Source organism: Macaca nemestrina, chromosome 1 (assembly GCF_043159975.1).
Source record: "Macaca nemestrina isolate mMacNem1 chromosome 1, mMacNem.hap1, whole genome shotgun sequence".
In the NCBI taxonomy this organism is placed as follows: Eukaryota; Metazoa; Chordata; class Mammalia; order Primates; family Cercopithecidae; genus Macaca; species Macaca nemestrina.
The window spans coordinates 85,417,371-85,440,435 of NC_092125.1; the positions used below are offsets into that span (position 1 = coordinate 85,417,371).

The window sequence follows — 23,065 nt, forward strand, 5'->3', positions numbered from 1 at the left end:
TAAATTCCATGAAGATGATGAAAGGTAGTCCTAGGATAGTACCTCTGCGGTAGGTCTCTAGAACAAATAGTCCAGATTAGGAGAATGCAAGACCCCAGTATGAATATCTCCATGGGAAAAAAAGGAGCTGCTAAATTCCTTTTACTAAGTAATTCAACGTGGTGGAGAGTTTGAGGATAAATTGGTGAAAATTACACGGAAAATTAAGCAGAGCAAAGTGGTCACTTACACCAGGAAGAATAAAAAGGTTTTGAAGAAAAGAAATGCAATTAAAACAAATTGTATGACACGGCAATGAGTATTTGTATCATCATAATAAAATACTGAACAGGATTTAATGAGGGATTGTGTGATAATTACATTGGGAGGACAGAGAGGAAGTGTACTGGTTGGGCAAGAGCAGAGCAAGAGACCTGAATCCTCATCTACCATGGTAGGAAATTAAGAGATAGTATCCGAAAATAAATAATTAAGAGACAGCAGCAGCACCACTGCACTTGCCTGGGTGACAGAGCAAGACCCTGCCTCAAAAAATAAGACAATAAAATCTAAAAATTAATGTAAAAATCTAAAATAAAACAAGGTTTCTTCATTATAGTGTTTTTAAAATTTTTACTTATTTTTATTTTTTATTTATTTATTTTGGAGTCAAGATCTTGCTGTCACCCAGGCTGAAGTGCAATGGCACCATCACAGTCACTGCAGCCTTGACCAGGTTCTAAGCTCAAGCGATCCTCCCATCTCATCCTCCTGAGTAACTGGACTACAGGTGCATGCCACTACGCCTAACTATTTTTTTGTAGAGATGAGGTCTTGCCATGTTGCTCAGGCTGGTCTCAAACTCCTGGGCTTAAGCAATCCTCCCGCCTTGGCCTCCCAAAGTGCTGGTATTATAAGTGCAAGCCTATGGTTTTGAAAATGGAAGTCCAACGTGATATTACATCCAAGAAAACCATTTTGAGTTCATCAATAAGTGTGCTAGAAACAAAACATAAAATATCCTATCGTCCAGCAAAATCAGAATGAATGACTGGGAAGACACACCAGACTTTCAGGAACAAATATAATTGGAGGAAACTCATAGAGACAGAAATACTACTCATGCATTCTGGAATTTGCATTTCAAATGCATTCAAAAGGAATTTAGAATGGCAAACATCAGACTACAGGGACTCTATCTCCAGCTTTGAGTCCATTGGGCTTGTAACATGCAGGACTAGCTCTCTCCGTGGAGTTATTTTTCCCTGCAGCTCTATCCTCTCTGAAATGGTGGCCCCAACTTCCAGATGCCAAAGCCTCCCTGATTTTAATCTCTGTTTTCTCAACTCAGCAACACTACCATGCTATTTCCCTCTTCCAATGTCATAGCTGGCACTACCCACTTCTCACTTTATACTCCCTACATACAATTATCCTAGAGCAGTATAATTCCATATACACATCTTCCATTGTTTATGTGTCATATCCTTTACTTCTACATGTCACAAACCCCAAATTACAAATAATTACACATTACATTATTTTTGCTTTTAACAGTCAGGTACCTTTTACGTAAATTAAATAAGAGAGACAGTATAGACATTTTCTTTACCCACTTATTTACTGCATAAGATATTTTTTATGCTATAAATCCAAATGTCCAAACAGTATCATTTCCTTTGACATGGAGGACATTCTTTAGCATCCAGGCCTGCTAGAGATTTTCTCATCTTCCATTTATCTGAAAATGTCTTTAATTCACCCTCATTTTTGAGGGATATTTTTCTTAATACAGAAACCTGTTTACACATTTTTTTCCTTCAGCACTTTAAAGATATCACTCCATGATTTCTCATGAGACGTCAGCAGTCCTTACCATTTCTCCTCTGTATGTAATACGTCTTTCCTTCTGGCTGCTTTTAAATGTCTTTATCTTTAGTTTTCAGCACTTTAACCACATCTGACATGGCCGGCTAATTCTGTATTTTTAGTATAGACAAGCTTTCACTGTGTTGGACAGGCGGTCTCAAACTCCTGACCTCAGGTGATCCACCCACCTTGGCCTCCCAAAGTGCTGGGATTACAGGTGTGAGCCACTGCGCCTGACCTATGATCACTTCTTTAAGTCTCCGTCTGCTAAGTCCAACATGTGTGCCAGCCAGGCCTCTACTGACTGCTTTTATCTGACTCTGCATCACTATCCACATCCCCATTTTTGTTTGGTTCAGTGATTTTTTTTTTTTTTTTTGAATCCTGATCATTGTGAATAAGATGTTATAGAGAGTATTGAGTTTGTTACCTTCTTATGAAGAAAAATAATTATGTAAGCACATAAAAAAATTACTGACTGATCTCCTTGACCATGAGTTGGCTTACATATACTCTGTGATTGTAGGTTCATACGAAAATCTAAGATTTGTCATAAGACCCTCTACTTGGAAGGAAGACTTCCAAACTCTGTGGATCTTATCAGGGCTTGGACTTAGGTTGTTAGTCAGGGTTAGAGTAGGTCTTAGGTGATACAAAGGTTGTTAGCTGGCTCTCCAGGGCTGAAAATTCAATTTCCCCTAGCACTGTTTCTCACCTGGGAGATCTGCTTGATGATTAGTATTCTGGTCTGTTTTCAAATGCTATCATCTGCTATTGTCAAGCCTCATATGGTCTTGTAGTACAATGCACAGCCCAACCTTCATGAGGTACTTTATGCCCTCTCTCTGTACAACTCCTTCCTCTCCAATGCTAAGCCCTGAATATTCCAGCTGTTGCAGGTAGTCCAGCTCTGCTTTCACTCTAGCTTTCTGCATCAGAGTCAGGAACTGTCCCAGTCTTTGCACAATCGTGAGGAATACCTCATGAGTTCATTTATGTCAGGGATAATAGCATATGCTGCCTGTTGTTCACTGCTGGAAAACAGTTGTTTCAACTACTGTATCCAATTTTATAGTTCCTTATAGTGGGGGTGCTAATTTGGTACCAATTTATTCCTTCCATCATGGCCAGAGGCAGAAGTCACATAATTCTTTTTAACAAAGTTATCACTGTAGGACAAATTTTCCAAAGTCGGTCGGGCACGGTGGCTTATGCCTGTAATCCCAGCACTTTGGGAGGCCGAGGTGGGTGGATCACCTGAGGTCAGGAGTTTGAGACCAGCCTGGCCAACATGGTGAAACCCCATCTCTACAAAAAATACAAAAATTAGCCAGGCATGGTGCGCTTGCCTGCAATCCCAGCTACTTGGGAGGCTGAGGCAGAAGAATCACTTGAACTCAGGAGGCGGAGGTTGCAGTGAGCCAAGATCACACCACTGCACTCCAGCCTAGGCAACAGAGTGAGACTTCGTCTAAAAAAACAAAAAGAATAAAATTTTTCCAAAGTTAAAATTACTGGTCTAATGTGACATTTTCATGGCTTTTGGAATGTATTATACTAAACTGTTCTCCAAAAGTTTCTGTCAATTAAACTGATATATTTTTGGATCTCTCCTATACGGCCAGAAAAAAAATGAAGTTAAAAAAAATAACAGAATAAAACTTGGCATATAAACTTATTTTTTTTTCTTTAAAATAGAGACAGAGTCTCATTATGTTGCTTAAGCTGGTCTTGAACTCCTGGGCTCAAGTGATCCTCTTGCCTTAGCCTCCCAACGGATTACAAGCATGAGCCACCATGCCCAGCTTTTTTTTTGAGGGGGGTTGGTTGTGGGGGTGAGGGAGTGGGGGGGACAGGACTTCACTGTTGCCCAGGCTGGAGTGCATTGGTGCAATCTTGGCTCACTGCAACCTCTGCCTCCTGCACTCAGGAGATCCTCCCACCTCAGACTCCTGAGTAGCTGGGACTACAGGCGCCCACCACCATGCCCAGCTATTAAGTAAACAAACAACAACAAAAAAAAACCAAGGGATTTAAGCTTAGCAAAAGTTAAGCAAATGGGAACATGAAACTAAATCAACTTGTAAACTCTCTGAAAAAAGGATTCATTTGTTGAACACTGTCCCCGAGAATAACGAGGCAATGAGGAAAGAAAGAACAAAAAAAAGTAAAAGTGAGGACAAAGTTGCATTTTCTTTTTCTATGTGAGACTTAGTTCTTTTACCCCCGGTGAACTTCGAAATATCTGAAATACAACAGAAGTCACCAGCTAAAGAAGCAGCAAACAAGGGTCTCATAAAGGGTATATTTTATCAGTCTTAAGATCTTTGATATAAGCAGCTGAAATGACTTGTGACTTTTTAGACAAACCCCATTATAAGTATGCCCAAATCCCTTTGTGGAAGGAGGTGGAGCATAGATAGACAAATGGATGGATGGACGGGTAGACAGTATAAATAGATGGTTTCTAAAACAGATATAAAAGACAAATGGCAAGGGAAATGTCTGTGAATAAAATAATTTAGTATTTATCTTTATTTACCGTTCCATCTTCCATCAGCTTCAGACAAGAACCAAAATCTGCTAACCGAATATGTCCATTCATATCCATCAGTATATTGTCAGGTTTAATGTCTCTGAAAAAATAAATACATTTAATTTTTAGTGGAAAAATAAACAATTCATTGCTTGGTAAGGTATTCTTTTTGTCGAAAAAAAATCTCAACTTATTTTAAAAGTAATATTCTAAGAACATCTATTTAATTACTTTATTAAGTCAAATCCTGGTTCTGATTCATATTAAAACTTTCTCAAACACATGTAATTTCAGTATTCTTCTAGAGATAAAAGGTAGTGTGGTTATTTTCATTCTGATTAAATTAATCTTACTATCTTTCCTTTTGATTTACACAGATACCTATGTCACTATGGTAGACCTACTTTCTGCATACAGAAGAGTCATCATTACCTGATAACCATAAAAAATACTATCCTCTAGCCCATGAAACTGGACAGGGAAAAATATACTTTCTAGACCCTAAGATAACTGCAGATAGATAAAGTCTCAATTACTGCAGGTCATGACAACACAAAGAAATTGCTTCATAAAGTTGATTTTACAGAAGAACTAAAACAACTGCCTAATAGATTGTCTATATTATTTAAAGCTTTCACTGTCTTTGGACGTTAAGTAAATGGTATGTAAGATATTCAAATCTAAACTATATCACATACCAGCTTTTGTATTTGTTTTTGCATGTGAATGCAAACCTTTAAAAAATTATCATATATAAAATGGTTCTGTAAAGAAGATTCTCAGGGACTTAACAATATTAAGCTTCTAATCATACTAAAGGTTGTAATTGTGAATAACTAAGAGATTATACCCACCCAACTCACTCTACTTTTAGAGGAAGAAAAAGAATCTTTGGAGAACCTATACATATTTTTTAAAAATTATATTGCCATGTAAATTACAGGAATAGGGGAGGGCTACTTCAATTTAACCTGAATAATGCCATTTAAGATCTCTATGCCTCAGTTTTACCACCCATAATATGGGTAAAATATTATAACAATATTACTTTGATTACTGAAGCAATTTCTCTGAGTGTGTTGTATATCACAAGTCAGTAAATTATGGCCCACGGCCAAATCTAGCTTGCTGCCTGTTTTTGTAAATAAAGTTTTATTGAAACACAGCTGTGCCCATTCATTTAGGTATTGCCTATATCTGCTTTCACACTACAATGGCAAAGTGAGTAGTTGTGACACAGACCACATGGTCTACAAAGTCTAATATATTTACTCTCTGGCAGTTTATGGAAAAAGTTTTCAAACACCTATTGTAGATGATAGATGGTTGCTAAACAGGCAGATTGAAAACAACAATCTGTATAGGGAATTAGCTTTATAATCCTCAACATTTGACTTTATCCTAACCTGTCAAAAAAGATCTGCTGTAGGGGAAACATCAAAGGAGTACAGTTTAGTTCTGGAAGGAAGCTTAGCAATTACTAAGACCATTTTTGGATGGGGAAAAAATATTTTATTATTTATCTTAAAAATTAAGCTATACAGTCACTACAAATTACTTCTACTGGTATAGTATTTCTTAGATTGTAAAGGAGATTAAAGGAATTGCAAAGATGGATTTATATGCATCAATAATCTTTGCTTATTTTATAGGCAGTAAGTATAAAATATACACATATACATAAAGCATATTAATGTGAATATACTCTATTCATAATACTATATAAATAAAATAGAAAATACTAAAAGTTAACAAGACATCACAGATAGTACTGAAAAACATAAGTATTCTATTACCATTCCTGATCTTATCCTTTCCCACCACTACCCAGACACAGCCACTATCCTAAATTTGGTGTTTACTGTATCCATGCATATTTTATACTATTATGCCTATACACAACATCACAAAACTATGTACACTTTAAATGTCTTTAAACTTCATAAATGACACCAAACTGTGTATTGCCTTTTGCAGCTTGGTTTGATTCAAATACTATGCTTCATCAGCCAGGTGTGATAGTTCATGCCTATAATCCCAGCACTTTGGGAGACCAAAGGAGGCCAAGGAGGGAGGAGTACTTGAGTCCAGGAGTTTAAGAACAGCCTGTGCAACACAGTGAGACCCCTTCTCTACAAAAAATAAAAATGAAAAGTTAGCCGGGCAGGATGGCACATGCTTGAGGTCCTAGCTATTTGGGAGGTTGAAGTGGGAAGATACCTGAGCCTGGGAGGTCAAGGCTGCAGTGAACCATGATTGTGTCACTACACTCCAGCCTGGGTGATGGAATGAGAAACTGTCTCCAAAAGAAAAAAATATATATATATGTTTCTAAAACTTATCTATTTTGGTACATATTGTTTTGATTCATTAATTTTAATTTTAATTATATACATGTCAAAATTTATCAATTCTCCTGATAATGGAATTTTGATTGCTTCCCATTTTTATTTTGTGAAAACACGGAATGCTGAGATGAATATTTTAATAATTGTCTTCTAGTACTCATATGTGAATGCTTCTCCAGACTACAGATGTAGAAGTGAAATTTCTGAGATGAAAGATACAGACATCTTCAACTTTGCCAGCATGATTACGAGTACAGTTGAGAACCTTTTTCATATTATCATTGGTATCATTGGTCATCTTAGATTCTTCTTCTATAAAATGCCTGTTAATATCCCTTGCCGTTTTAAAAACTGTGTGCACACTGTTTTTTGTTTAATCTTCAGGGATTCTATTTACTCAAACTTAGTTCTTTATTATGTGTTACAAATCTCTTTTCCCTGCATGTGGGCTTGTTTTTCCATTGCTTTTAATGTCCTTCTTATTTGTAAAAAAAAAAAAAAAATATATATATATATATATATACACTAATGTAGTCTTATAATTTATACTATGATTTCAATCTTCCCAGATATCATAAGGATAGTGTCCTAATTTTCTCTTGTGTAAGTTTTAAAGTTTTACTTTTCAAGTTTTTAAATCTACCCGGGATTAATTTTTGTGTGTAGTGTGAGATAAAGGGCAGTTACATTTCTTTCTACCCCAGCACTATTTACTGAATGATACCTTTTCACCACTATTATCTAATACCACATAGGTCATAAATTTAGTGGGTTTGTTTCAGGACTCTCAAGAAGAGCAAAAATACTACTTATTACTCTCTATATTTTTTTTCAGTTGACAATCTTTAGAGTGAAAGGGGGCCTATTAATAATTGCCAGGATAACAGGCATAAATTGGAACTCTTCCACACAAGCCAAGATGAATGGCCACCCTATCAATATGCCTCTACCTGCACCAATACCACAGTGTCTTAATTATAAAATAATGATCTTCATATCAGTAAAACATATTTTTTAATTGCCATTACTCTTCTAGATCAATGCTGGAATTAGCTTAATATGTTCTATAACACATATTGAAATTTTTATGGGAATCATGATTTTATAGATTAATCTGAAGAGAACTGACATCTTTGCAATATGACACTTCCTATCTCTGTGTACACTAAACCTGTAAGTCTTCTTTTATATTCTTCAGTTACGAATTATTTTCCACAGAGAACTTACACATCTAATCTATAGGCAACATAGTGAGACTCTGTCTCTATTAAAAAAAAAAAAAAAATTTAAACTTAGGCGTGGTGGTGCATGCCTGTGTAACCAGCTATTCAGGAGGCTACTCAGGAGGCTGAGGTGGAAGGATCACTTGAGCCCATGAGTTCGAAGCTGTTGTGAGCCATGATCATGCCACTGCACTTCAGCCTACGTGACAGAGCAAGACCCCCATCTCTTTTCAAGTGTGCGTGTTCACGCACGCGCGCACACACACACACACACACCCCTAACTAAATTTTTTAAAATTCAGACTCTGGAAACCAGATCCTAGTTTCAAAACTTTCAGTAAACTCTCAATAAATCACTAAAATGCAAAGGGCCCAACATTACTCTTATCACTTCACATTTTCTTCCAAATCAATACATAGTCTTCTTGTATAAATAATTTTATGCTATATATTAGCAGCTGAGAGAAAGACAGGTTTTAGGAAATTAAATTTCCTAATTTAATTAAATTGTTGGGGGTAGAGTGAGGGCTGGGACAAGAATGTAACAACTGACAAAGTAAAACATTCAATAAGCATTAATTAAACATTTACAACACGCAACAGCACTGAATTAACTGCAACACTATGCACTACAGGAGTACATGAAAGTAGAAAACAGAAATCCTTCTTACTCCCTCATCACCCCAAAAATATTATTGGGAGTAAACATGTTTATCTCTGCTCCCTCCAGAACCACAGTAAAATGACAATACAAGAATTAAAAGGTAGAAACCCACAAGTGAATATAAGAAAAGACAATAGAAGATGATGGGTGTCAACACAATTTTCAAAGATGGAGAACATACGTATGATAAATAATGTGGAGCCAAGGAAGCTGAATTATAACTGCCTACAAGGTTGGGAGAAAGGAACTAAATTGACTTGATACATGATTTGATGTACTGGAATACTTCAAAATGTACTGTTAGGCATTTGGTACATATAAAAGGAAATTTTAAGAGTATTGACAAACAACTGAAAACAAATTTGAGCCTATTATTAATTATAGGAAAAATAGTGAAATAAGAAAGGAAAAAATTATAGTACATTTCTTGGCTCAGCAATAAACAATATTTACAAAGTCTCAAAAATGCAACCATTATCTACCAAGAAGAGCAAAAACAGTGATAAAATTATAGTGAGAGAATGCAGGAAGGAAAAGTAGAAAGAGGAATATAGACAGCTAAATCCTCCACTAGCATAGAAGGCAGTCAACAGAAGTCTTTACAAACTGTCCAAAATTCACAAATCTAGAAACATCAACACATCAGGACATTAGAGATAAGGGGCTAAATAACTTTTAAAAAAAGAATTGAATATAGCTGCCACTAGGGAACAGGCATAAGAGGTATGCTGGAGAGACTATTTTTCAATATAACCTTTTTAATATTAGTTTCTTCTTTACTGTATTAAGTATTGTTTGATTAAAATTAATTAAAAACCAAAAATACATGTGTAAATGTCTTAATCATTTAATCAAAGAATATGAAAATGTTTTCATTAAACCACTAAGATCATCTGCAGTCAGCAATATATTTTAGTCCAAACAGTTAACGGTCATCAATATCACAGATAAGCACCATGATGTTAAAATGACAATATTAACTGGTCTCTGTTTATTCAACAATGAGTACAATTATACATTTAATAAAGTATGTAGCCTACTGACTCACTCCACATCCTTACTCATTTTATTCCATGGCTGAAAAAGAAGTCTCTCTGTTCTTAAAATGGTCACTACTTGGGCAGAAGGAAACTCTCCTAACCTTCGAAATAATGAGACCTCAGGAGGGTGGGCTATTTATTCTCCCTAGTCATCTGTTGTGTTTGAAAATATTTAAGTTTTATTTTTGTTTTGGGGATGAGGCAATAGAACATGTAATGCTGGTATGAGGCAGAATTTAAAGGATTCATAGGGTAGAAGAGAAAATGGCTTTTCCATCTAGCTAGGCAGAATATTTCACTAAATTACCAGGCAAACATAAGGCATAAAACTTACATAAATTCACATACTTTATCATCTCGAGCAAAAGAAAACATTCGACCAAGACTACAGCTTGGCCTTCTGTGGTTTTCTTTTTCCTTCAGACTTACCTATTATCTTCATTTAAATCTAAATTTATAGTAGTCATAAGAAAAATGTTTGGGGAGAAGGGGTACAAAGTATGATGTGAACTAGGCCAAACTTACACAAGGACCACCCTGGTTCTTTTTGTACTCTAAAGTGTAAACAAAGAGAAGTCACACATTCCAATTCCCATTAGTGCTCACTAGGGGCAGGAGTGGGGGTGTCTCAATGCCTCTGCTGACCAACACCTATCAACTGAGTAAAGAATGCTCTTAATTACTTCATAAGGATGCTCTCAACAGGTAGTATAACAAGCATAGATACTTCATTCAAACTTGGGGGGCGGGGGGCTCAAGAGAGCAGGAACAGAAAAAGTTCTCAAGTGTCACCTGAATGGAAAGAAGGTTACGCTTAACTGACAGTACCCACAAACCCAAAAGGTTCTAACATTTTGAAGAAGTAAGATCAAAGAAAAGTAGGTAGTAAACGTACACCTATTCTCTGTACAAATAATTTGATCACTGAGCTAAGGTTTTGGCATCTTACAATATTACGTAAGAATAAAAACTAGAGGCCTCCTAGAAAATGTTTTGCATTCCGTATTTGGTAAAATCTTTTTAAATAATGAAGGTCATAAGCATAAAGTTATCTATCATGATTATACCTGCTCCAAGAAAATGCAAGTCCTTGTCCTTACAGTACCACTGAAATGTATGATCAATTCTTAAAAGGAATTTGAGTGCTGAAAAGAAGTTATCCAGAAGTTTTTTTTGGCTTTCCTTTTTCCTATTCATTATGCAGAAAATACTCTTTAAGATAACAAATGACCTTTTCACTGCCAATTCCAGTAGCATCTTTTTAGTTCGAATCCTGTAATGACTTCTCCATAACATCTGACACTGCTGGTTATTCTCCCAACTATGTCACTTTCTTATCTATTTTTTTCTCCCAACTAAAACTAATGCTTCTCAGTTTCCTTTCCTGGTTCCTCTTTTCCCAAAAGCATAATTTCCATTCCCCTAATGCTACCTTTTCTTAATATGCAGCTCTCTGCTCTCCTTTGTACCTCAATGATCCTTGCCTTGGAGATACCTGTCATTTCTTAGATTTCAGGTTAGTTAGTTGCCCTATGACCTCAAATCTCTGATGAGTTCAAAACAATGTTATAATTTTTGCTTTAAGCAGTCATATGGTTTGTGAAGAAATAAGAATAAAAATTTATAGTCCAGTACGTATCTAGACATTTACAATTTTAATTGCCTTGGATTCCTTTCTGCAGATTCAAGCTTTCATGTAGTATCATTTCCCTGCAGCCTAAATAACTTCCTTTAGCATGTCTTACTGTACAGGTCTTCTGGCATAATTTTTTTTTTCCTTTTTTTTTTTGAGATGGAGTCTCACTCTGTCACCCAGGCTCAAGTGCAGTGGCATGATCTTGGCTCACTGCAACCCCCACCTCCTGGGTTCAAGCAATGCTCCTGCCTCAGCCTCCTAAGTAGCTGCGAATACAGGTGCCTGCCACTAAGCCTGGCAAATTTTGTATTTTAGTAGAGGCGGGGTTTCATCATGTTAGTCAGGCTGGTCTCAAACTCCTGACCTCAAGTGCTCAGCCCACCTCGGCGTCCCAAAGTGCTGGGATTATAAGCATAAGCCATCACGCCTGGCCTCTTTTGTTCTTCTTTTACCTTCAAATGTCATTTCACATTTATTTTTGAAGGATATTGTCACTGGATATATAGAATTCTTGGTTAAGCCTCTCTTTTAGCTTCCTTATTTTCTAATGAGAATTCATTTCTTAATGGAATTGTAGTTCCCCCAAATGTAATTTGTTATTTTTTCCTTGCTCCTTCCAAAATTTGCTGTCTTTGGATTTCAATAGTTTCACTATAATGAACCTTGACATGGCCTTTTTCATATTTATCTTCACTGATATTACTTGAGCATCTCAAATACATAAAATTATATCTTTCATCAAATTTGAGGCCATTAGGTCTTCAGGTACTTTTTCTGGCCCATTCTCTTTCCTCTCCTTCTTAATCTCAAAGTACATGTACATAAAACCTTGTGATATTTTCTAACAGGTCCTTGGACTACTATTATTTTACTCTTTTCCTCACTGTTCTTTACCTTCAATAACTTCTGGCTTATTTAACTTCAAGTCTTTACTTTGTCATCTCCACTAGGCTGTTAAGTTTTTCCAGTGAAAATTTTCATTTCAGATTTCGTATTTTTCATTTGTAGAATTTCCATTTGATTTTTTGATTTGTTTCTAGTTCTCTGCTGAGATTTCCTATCTTTTCATATACTGTGAACGCATTTTATTTTCCTTTATTGAGAATAGTTGTAATAGCCACTTAAAAATCCTAGTCTGCTATCAATAATTTCTACATCTCAGTCATTTCAGGGATACTCTTTTCTCTTGAAAAGGAGTTACATATTCCTTTTTCTTTACATATTGGGTGATTCTGAATGTTCCCTGTACATAATAAATGTAAAATTTCTGAAACTCTGGATTCTTTTTCTCCAGTTAGCATTTTTTTCTTTTTTTTAATCAGCTGATCAAATACATTTAAACTGCAAACTGTTTCTTGGGAAGAAGTTTCTTATCTTTTGTCTTTAGCTGAGCAGCTCTGAGTGAAGCTATCACTCAGGGGTCATGAGAGCTGTCAGTAGACAGATTTTGGATACCCTCTCTAACAAACACAGTCTCCCCAAATTCAGCTTTCACAGGCCATAGAGACCAGAGTTATTCTACTTATGCCCATGCCACAATGCACACCATGCCATTTTCACCCAGCCCCAGGCTAAGAGCTGCAAAACATGAGATGTCACTTCATATACCTTATCTTCTTTGAGGATGTATTCCCAATCAGGTTCTCCCCGCTTCTGTTCACCCTTTAGTGTCTTTAGGATAATGGTCTTTGTGCTATGCTCAGATTTTTAGTTGCTTCTGTGAGGGTCTTAGTCCAGAAAGACCTCATTCAGTCACTACCCCGCCTCATTGATTTGGACCACTATTAATTTGAATTTTCTAAAAGAGGCAGCCAACCCTATTTCTAAGGCACCCTGAACTTTTAAGTTTTATGAATATAGAAAACTATATTTTTCAAACATGGCCTAAATAATATATCTCACTCCACATTTTCATCTAGAACCTTGCCATTCACCCATCAAGAAGATTGTCCCTTCAGCTTGAACCTGAATGGACTCTTGTGACTATCTCAATCAATACAGTATGATAGAACTTAGTCTGGCTATGATGTCCAAGGCTAGGTCATTAAAATGTCATGCAATTCTGCTTTGTTCTCTAGAGACACCTGCTCTTGGAACATACTTATCATGTTGTTAAGAAAGTCAAGCAGCCCATGTAGGAAGAACAAAAACCCCATGCTCACAGCTCTGGCTGAACTCCCAATTGATGGGCAGCACCAACTGGCTAGTTATGTGTGTAAGCCATCTTGACAGTGATTCCCCCTACCGCAAGTGAGCTACTGCAACTCATGCTGCATAGAGAAGATACAATTAGGTGCTGCCTAGTCCTGCACAAATTTCAGACTCATGAGCAAAAAACAAAAAACAAAAAACAACTTGTTTTATATTAGTCACTATAGCATTTCAGGGTGTATGGTGGACAGTGATGTGTTATCTTCTCCCTCAATGATGGGCTTTGCCCCAGATGTCAACAGATAGCTCCCCTCCGCCAGGCTCCTTCCGAGTTACAGAAAGCCTCTTTACAAAACTGCCTGTGTTTCTTGGAGAACTTCATATGCATTGAATGACTAATAAGGAAATAAGAAAACCACGCCATTTCTACCAAACTAGCAACAACTCAGGTGGCCACAGATGCTTCAGAACTCCTAGTGGGGCTGACTGAAGCTTTGACTTCAATGTCATCTAACTTCTCCCTCCACCCAAACCTGCTTTCTCCAATTTGTTTCTACAGGTGTTAACCCCTAATAAATACCCTGCATGACACATTCTGTCTCAGTGCCTGCTTCTGGAAAACATAATGTGTTACACAGCAGTTGGTAAGTGGAACAGTAGCCCAACAAATTCCATTTTCTGAAAGAAGCCACAAAATAACATCTGGCATTCAAAACCACTCTGAGTCAGTGACATCTTGCAAATAACGTGGCAGCCAGACAACCAGATACCAAAAATTGGCAATAAAAGGAGTGAAAGGAAAGTTCAGGTAAAACATTATTTTCAACTTTGATAATTCATGAAAACTGAGAAATAAATGTTTGGAAGAGATAAAATATCTACATTATTACTGTAAAAACATTATTCAAGTTTTCCCACAATTCAAATATTAATCAAAACATGTTCAGTAATTAAAGTTTCTAAAATGAATAATTTTCCTTGTCCCTAAACAAAAGCAAATAAGATTTGGCTTAAAAGTTTTATGATTTTAGTTTTAAAATAATAGTTTTTAAAATTTAAAAAGCATTCTATGCTGGGCACAATGGCTCACGCCTATAATCCCAGAACTTTGGGAGGCAAGGCCAGTGGATCACGTGAGTGCAGGAGTTTGTGACCAGCCTGAGCAACCTCATCTCTATAAAAAATACAAACATTAGCCAAGAATAGTGGTCCACGCCTGTGCTAGTGGTCCTGGCTACCCAACAGGCTGAGGTCAGAGGATCGCCTGAGCCCAGGAGGTCAAAGCTGTAGGGAGCCGTGATGATGCCACTACACTCTAGCCTGGGTGACAGAGCCAGACCCTGTCTCCAAAAAAAAAAAAAAAGCATTCTAAAACAATGATTATATTGAAAGGGCAACATTCTACGGGCGATTTTTTTTTTTTTTTTTTTTACTTCACTAGAACATCAGTACCAAAAGCATGATTATTATAAATATTACCCCCATAAGATTGAAATGTGACTATGACATTAATCTACATAGTTTCAACTCTGGCTGGACACTGAATTCAACTATAGAGGGTTATTTTAATTGCATGTACCTTGGCCCCAACCCAGGCACCACTAATCAAAATACTGCATAGGGATTGGTCCCTAACAGCCACTAATTTAAGACAGGCATTTCTCTTCCCAGCAACATCACGTTAATATCTCCCATTTGGTTCCTTTTTATAATTTACATAAGTTAGAGTAGTGGATTCTTCTAAAACAAAACTTTTATTTTCTCATTTTCCTACTCCTTTTTTATATACTCATGTAAAAACAGCATACTGCATTATATTAAAATGAAACTGCTTTTTAAAATTGTCTTTTAATTTTGTCAAAGAAATATTACATCAGTAATAAAGAAAACAAAGTCCACACTGGTAAAATTATGTCACAAACAGCCTATCAGTCAGAAATTAGAATTCTTTATGGAACATTAATTTGGGGTTCATCTTACATTTGAGAAAACAGTTATTCAAAAAATTCTTTCAGTAAACTTTTCTCAAACGAATCTTTTCCAGTGGATAGTGAAGCTATTATTTAAGAATTATGGGAATAAAAAATTAATGATTATAAATTCCAGGTACTGCAAAATAATGATGGCTATACATATCCTAATCTTTCTATGCATCTTTCCAAAAACCATCCAGATACAATCAACAAGGAGAATAAGTGAAACAACCCACAAACCACATTTAAAATGTAATTCAAAGAAAGACTACTATGAAATTCAAATTATGTATAATTACGAAAATAAACATTCCAATTCAACATATGGGAAAAAGAAGAGAAAAGCAGGCAGTAAAGGGGCAATAAAATGCAGATTAAACCACTGCCCGCTGTGACAGAAGGAAGAAGTCCTATAATGAGTAGGATAGATAGTATAGTTGGGGGAAACTGGGTGAAAGGTACATGGGACCCTTCTGTACTATCTTTGCAATTTCCTGATTCTAAACTTATTTCAAAATAAGGTTTTCTAAGCTAAAAAAACAATCATCTTGAGTAAATTTATAGAATTATTTTATACTTCTCATTATCCTGTTATATATTAACATGTCTTTACACTTATTCTCTTTAACAAATACTCACTCGTATATAAATAACATATAACTAAAAGAAAAACCTAAAACTATAGTACAGTCAATAGCATCTGATCTGAGAAATACTCACTGGTAGATTCAGTTAAAGGCTCCTCAGGATCTAATAAAATGGCCAGCCTGAGGAATAACTACATTTAGCTACCTATCAAGTAACTTCTATGCTAAATAGTTCTGTACAAGTACAAATAGTGACAGATAAAAGGAGGAAACAAGTAATTAAATTAGTACAAAAATACGAGAATGTATATAATGGCTTTATAGGATAGACCAGAAATTTTGTTCAATTACCCTGCACTGGCTCTTCCAAATGCCAGATATATTCAAACTGATACTATTGCTGTATCTGCCATATGAACACTACACTAAATGAAGATGCCTAACTATGATAGGAAAGTTTGCCTAAAGGCCAGGGAATTGTCTATATAGTGAAGACCTAATCTTGCCCAAAGAGAGGTCTGGTTTTTATCCTCAGCTACTGGAAGATGATCTCTAGGCTCTTGGAATAGCACGACTGATACATGTAATTCATTTGGGTCATACTATGTTTTGCCTCTGGAAAGGAATGGAGACTAAAGGTATCAGCCCAACATTTGGGAAGGGCTGGAGAATAAAGACAGTCAGGCAGTAAGTAATTGAGGCCACCCCAAAAAACTACAAAAACCAAAGGCTTAGGTGGGCTTCCCTGGTTGGCAATACTCGGTAAGCACTATCATATGTGTATGCTGGGTTGTCCTAATTCCATCAAGAAAGAATGATGAAGCTTCACATGAGGTATTTTTGAACTCTACCCTATATATTAATATTTATTCCTTTGGCTGATTTAAATCGATCTCCATATAATAAAATCAGTATTCCATGTAATCAAATACAACTGTTAACAGCATTCGGTGAGTTCTGTGAGTCTTGCAAATTATGAAAACTAAGGGGTGGTTTTGGGAACCCCTTGAACTTCCAATTGGTGTCAGAACTGGGAGTGGTCTATTAGGAAGGTTTCCTGTAACTCTGTAGTTGTCCCAATTCCTTGTATTACTGAAATACCAACTGAACTATAAAATAGTAACTATATTTATATTTTAAAATTCCTAATTGTGCACATCCTGAGTTCACCTATACTCTAGAGTGTAACAGTTTTTAACTATAGATGGTCCCTAACTTACAATGTTTCAAATTATGATTCTTCAACTTTATGATGGGCTTACTGGAACATAGCCCACTGTAAGTCAAAGAGCATCCGTATAACATTACCTATTCTTTAATAGTTTCACAATACTATAAAAATAGTTCCTCCATTAGCAATATGAAAAATTCCAATTTTGAAATGTGACTCAGGCCTGTAAGAGACTGAAGAGAATTCTGAGTAAGCCTAAGGCCTCAAAATATTTCTATCTCATTGTAAAAGTAATGATTTTACACATTCCAAGAGGATAACTGACAAACCATACCCACAAATCTAAGCCAAAAGAGATAATCAGCACAAAGCTCTGGTATAGGCAAAGCACATACCAATCCTTCATGAAATTCTTACGGGATAACAGATGAAAAACTCTCTAGATATGAATTATGTGGTAATTCCCCCCGCAACACATTCTATTAAAATAGGATTGCTCTATTTCCTATATCAGTACACTTTACTCAAGTTAACCACATTATATAAAATATTATCAACATTAAAGAGATGAGGTTAATAAAAGCTGTAATCAAAAATCTTGACTATGAAACAAACTACATGAGATAAAAAGAGTTATGAAGAAAACCATAAACAAGTAGCTGGTGTTTTGTTTTAGTTGTTTGGACTAGGGTAAAGAGAAATTACTTTAAAAATACATTCCATCCTAAGAATCTATTCAATCCAGTATTTAAGATTTAAAACAAAGATAGGAAAGCCTATATTTTCCACTGAGTTTCACGAAACCTGCTTGGTCTCAGGAAGAGATTCTATCCAACAGAAAGCTGGTGTGCCTCAAGCATATGACTCGACTTCTGTTCATTATGTCTCCTTGGTTTAGGGTCTTCATGTTTAAATATAATTTCGATTTTGTGACTCTTTATTCCTTTTTATACTCTGCCATTGATTTATTGCATGCATTCTTATTTCTAATTATCTAAATCCATTATGGAACAAAGTGAAGATGAAAGGAATAAATAACTAGATAAATAATTTGATTATCAGGAAATATATTTTCATGTACACTCCATGCAATAATGACTGATACAACCCTTTTGGGAACTTATATATAATTCATGGTCTAAATACCAGATATAACAGCAACTGTTCCTAAAATATGACTTGACAATGGTAGTGCTGTGTTGCAGCAACCTGTTAACCAACACCCAGAAAGAAGCCCTTGAAACCATAAGGCTGCAGGTCTAGATGAAGAAAACCTCCAGAGAGACATCATAAAATATATCCACTGAGCACAACAGAAAAAAAAAAGTCATAGTCTATGCCTCTACAAACTTGAAGTCTAATTTAAAAATATAGATATTAAAATAAATAACTGGATAATGGGCAGTATCCTATACTTTAACACAGCATATGATAAACTACCAAGTAATCATTCATTACACATACTGTTCATATTTTTAGTTCATCTCCAAGGTACTGAGGCTGGTACAGGTGCATTATGAATTCATTAATACAGGTACATCTGATGAGTTTCTATTTCTTTCTATTATTATCCCTACTAAATTGGAAATTTTCCCATCTTATGCCACTAGTAACCTTTCCAATTTGACTCCTGTATCCTTCAGACATAACCCTAAAAGTCTTTGAAAGCTTATTTGCTATTTGGCATGACAAGATATATAGGGCTCATCTTGTCCACTTCCTACCTAGATCTTGAGTCAGTAATTTCTCCAAGTAGCCTGTTTTCCCTGCAGTAGGAAATAGTATGTGAGGACAATAATCTGTCAATAGGGATGCTCACTGCTACTGTGCTGGTCACTGTTTCTAGTTATTTTCGCCACACAGAGCTGTATGTAAGGTGTATTGGGTGTGTGTATGAAATACTGCAGAAGTTCATACTGATATAAAGTGCAGTGGCACGACCTTGGCTCACTGCAACCTCCGCCTCCCAGGTTCAAGCAGTTCTTGGGCCTCAGCTCCTTGAGCAGCTGGGATAACAGGCGTGTGCCACCACACTAGGCTAATTTTTGTATCTGTAGTAGAGACAGGGTTTCACCATGCTGGCCAGGCTGGTCTTGAACTCCTGACCTCAAGTGATCTGCCCGCCTTGGCCTCCCAATGTGCTAGTATTACACGTGTGAGCCACTGTGCCCAGCCCATACTGATACTTTCAATTCAAATTCAAGACATTAGGGTTTTTAATGATCTCTTCCATATTACATCAGCATCTCCTTTCTTCTACACCAAGAATTCTGATTCTTAACATAAGGGATAAAATTAGAATACTCTATAATCATTCTGTCTCATTTCACATTATAAACACAATAATGTCAAAATAACAGTAACTATACTGTCACCACTAATTTGATTACTGAAAACAGTTTGAAAAAAATTTTACATAAATTCTTCCAATTATTCCCACCTACTTTTACAGTTGTACTGCATGCTTATGCCATAGCATACAGCCATTAATCCTGTGCTCACTCCTTTTAATGTTTTTCTGCTTTAGTTCTACAACTGACTATTTAATAAGCAATACCAGTCCTTATACTGATAACTCTATAGCCATGTTAGTCATCTGAAGCTCATTTTCTAGTAGGTTATACTAGAAAATGTATACTATACTAACTAGTATATATTATTATACTATCCTAACTAGTAGATTAGTATATTCTTCAAGAAGAATTCATGGGAACAACATTCCTAAAATTCCTGAAACTTGATAACATTTGTACATGCCTTTTATACCTGAAAGTCTGTTTTGTTCACATTTTCTTTACCGGGATATTATAAATCTTTATCATAAAGCTTCATCATTAGAAAGTCTAATGATAAACTAATTTTCTCTCCCCTCTAATCCACTGGCTCTTTATGTTCCCCTACCTTTTTTTTAAACTGTAAAAGTAAATAATTATTCTAGAATTTGTTTATGCCCTACCTCTCTCTATTATGTTATAGCTGGCATATACATTATGTATTCATTCATTTAATATCCCACAAAAACAACTTTTGCTTTAAAGCCATATATTTTAAAGATTTAAGAAAAAAAAATATATAGTATTTCATATACACTGAGATTTTTACTATTTATTATTCTCTTTCTTCTTTCCTAAAAATCCAGGTTGTCTTCTGCTATCATTGCCCTACATTCTGAGGTGCTTTTTTCAGCATTTCTTGTAAGGAAGGCCTGAAGCAATGGATTCTTTTGGGTTATCTTTATCTGAAAATGACTCTCCCCACCCCCATCTCATTATCTGAAGAAAATGTCCCCAGATACAGAATACTGCATTGATATTTTTCTTCCTCTCAATACTCTGAAGATGTTAATTACCTTTTAGGTAGCATTCCCCCCTCCCCGCCCCCCCACCCCCACCCCTTGATGAGAAATCTGAGATCATTCCAATTGTTTTTCCTTGTATGTGATATGTTGTTTTCCTCTGGTGCTTTCAAGACTTTTTCTCTATCTATTGTATTCTGTGCTTTGATTCTGATGAGCTAGGTGTGGTTTTCCCAGAATTTACGTTGTTTTGGGTTTGCTGCAATTTTTTTCCATAGGGGGCGGGGCAGGGGAGAGTTCTGGTGCAATTCTAAAAGAACTGTAACACTATGCAATTTTTTATTCTACAAATTCATGTATTTCTCCAAACACAGGAAGTTTGGAGCTATTATTTTTTTTTGTCCTATTGTCTCTATTCTCTCTTTCTGGAACTCCAATTACATGCATGTTACACCTTCTCATTCCTGAGAATGTGCTCATTTTTTCAATCTTTTTGTCTCTGTTTTTCATGGGGTAATTTTTATTGATTTATATGCAAATTGAATTTGAATATACTTTATTTATTCTTATGTAATCTCCTTTGTCTCTCAAAGACATTTAATAAATTTTTTTTGCACTACTGTATTTTTCTGTCCTAAAATTTCCATTTGTTTCTTTTAGAGTTTTTATTTTATCGCTGAGATACTTCCATCATGTCATTCATCTGGAAGAAAACAAATGTGTTTTTCTTGACTTCATGGAACATATTTAAACTAAATGCTTTAAAGTCTTTGTCCAATAATTCTCATACCTGGATCATCTTGAATTGCTGATCTGGTTTGACTCTGTGTCCCCACCAAAATCTCATCTTGAACTGTACTCCCACGACTCCCACATGTTGTGAGAGGGACCCAGCGGGAGATAATTGAATCATGGGGGCAGTTTTCCCCATACTGTTTTCGTGATAGTAAATAAGTCTCATGAGATCTGATGATTTTATCAAGTGTTTCTGCTTTTATCAGGGTTTCTCATTCTCTCTTTGCCTGCTGCCATCCATGTAAGATGGGCCTTGCTACTCCTAGCCTTCCGCCATGATTATGAGGCTTCTCCAGCCATGTTGATCTTGAGGAACTCACCAAATTTATATGCATTGCAGGTTAAATATAAGGTACATAATTTCTTGGGCTTGGTTTCCAGTCTTCAGAAAAGCAAGTCATAGAGGCCCTTCTTTTTCCTAAAAATTTTTATTTTGCAAAGATAATAGGCTCACAGGAAATTGAAAAATTGTTCAATGAATCCCTTGTACTCTTCCACCAGCTTCCCCCAATGGTAACATATAACTGTAGCACAATATCGAACAAAAAAATTGACAAGGGTACATTACTGTTAGACTAGACCTTATTCAGTTTTCACCCTGTGATAATTAATATTAGGTGTCAATGTGACTGGACTGAAGGATGCCTAATTGGCTGGTAAAGTATTGTTTCTGGGTGTTTGTGACAGTGTTACCACAGGAAACTGACATTTGAGTCAATGGACTGAAAGAGGAAGACCCACCCTCAATGTGGACAAGCAGGTGGAAGAAGGTGGGATAATTCTGCTTGCTGAGTCTTCTGGCTCTCTTTCTTCTTCCAGTGCACGAAGCTTGCTTCAGTTTTCCCTGCCCTGGGACATCAGACTCCAGGTTCACCGGCCTTTGGACTTGTACCAGCAGCTTCCTGGGAGTCTCCGGACTTTGGCCACAGACTGAAGGCTGCACTGTCGGCTTCCCTGGTTTTCCGGCTTTCAGACTTAGACTTAGCCATTACTGGCTTCTCTCTTTCCCCAGCTTGCAGTTTTATCCTATCATGGGACTTTACCTTGTAATCGGCTGAGTTAATTCTCCCTGACTCCCTTTTATATATACATATATCCTGTTGGTTCTGTCTCTCTGGAGAAGCATAATACATGCCATTTTAAAAATGTACATGTGTGTGCATGTATAGTTCTGTGCAATTTTATCCTGTGTATAGAGTCGTGTAACTACCACCACAATCACAACGTGTAACTGTTCCATTATTACAAACGAACTCCCTCACACTGCCTCTTTGTATTTCTACTCACTCCCCCATTCATTTTCCCCAGGCCCTGTCCCCTGGAAATTATTCATCTGTTCTCTATCTCTGTAGTTTTGTCATTCAAGAATGTTATATAAATGGAAACATACAGTATGTAACATTTTGAGATTTAATTCTTCTCACAAAGCATAATACCCTTGAGGCCCCTCCAGGTTATTGTACATATCAGAAGTTCATCCCTTTTTATTGTTCAGTAGTACTCCACTGCATGGATATACCAGTTTTGCTGAACTATTCACCCACTGAAGGATACCTGTGTTGTTTCCAGTATTTTGCTACTACAAATAAAGCCACTATGAACATGCAAGTACAGATTTTTCTGTGACTATAAATTTTGACTTGTCTGGGATAAATGTTCAAGAATGTAACTGATGGGTCAGATCATGTTACATGCTTAACTTTTTTAAAAAAATGTCCAACTGTCTTCCAAAGTGGCTGTGCCATTTTCTATTTCTACCAGCAACATGTAAGAGATCCACTTTCTACATATCCTTGCC

General features: G+C 36.2%; 1 protein-coding gene across 27 annotated transcripts in view; it reads right to left on the reverse strand.

Annotated features, from left to right (window-relative positions):
* The window catches only part of LOC105478710 (CDC42 binding protein kinase alpha), a 330,193-nt gene that overhangs the window by 174,228 nt on the left and 132,900 nt on the right, over positions 1–23,065 (reverse strand). For all 27 annotated transcript variants that reach the window (XR_011614991.1, XR_011615009.1, XM_011736411.3 and 24 more), the window contains one exon: positions 4,391–4,484. Coding sequence is in view for 25 of the 27 variants with exons in the window: in XM_011736411.3 (XP_011734713.1) it covers positions 4,391–4,484 (94 nt within the window). In the remaining 2 variants the exon portion in view is untranslated. The remainder of the gene's footprint in view (positions 1–4,390; positions 4,485–23,065) is intronic.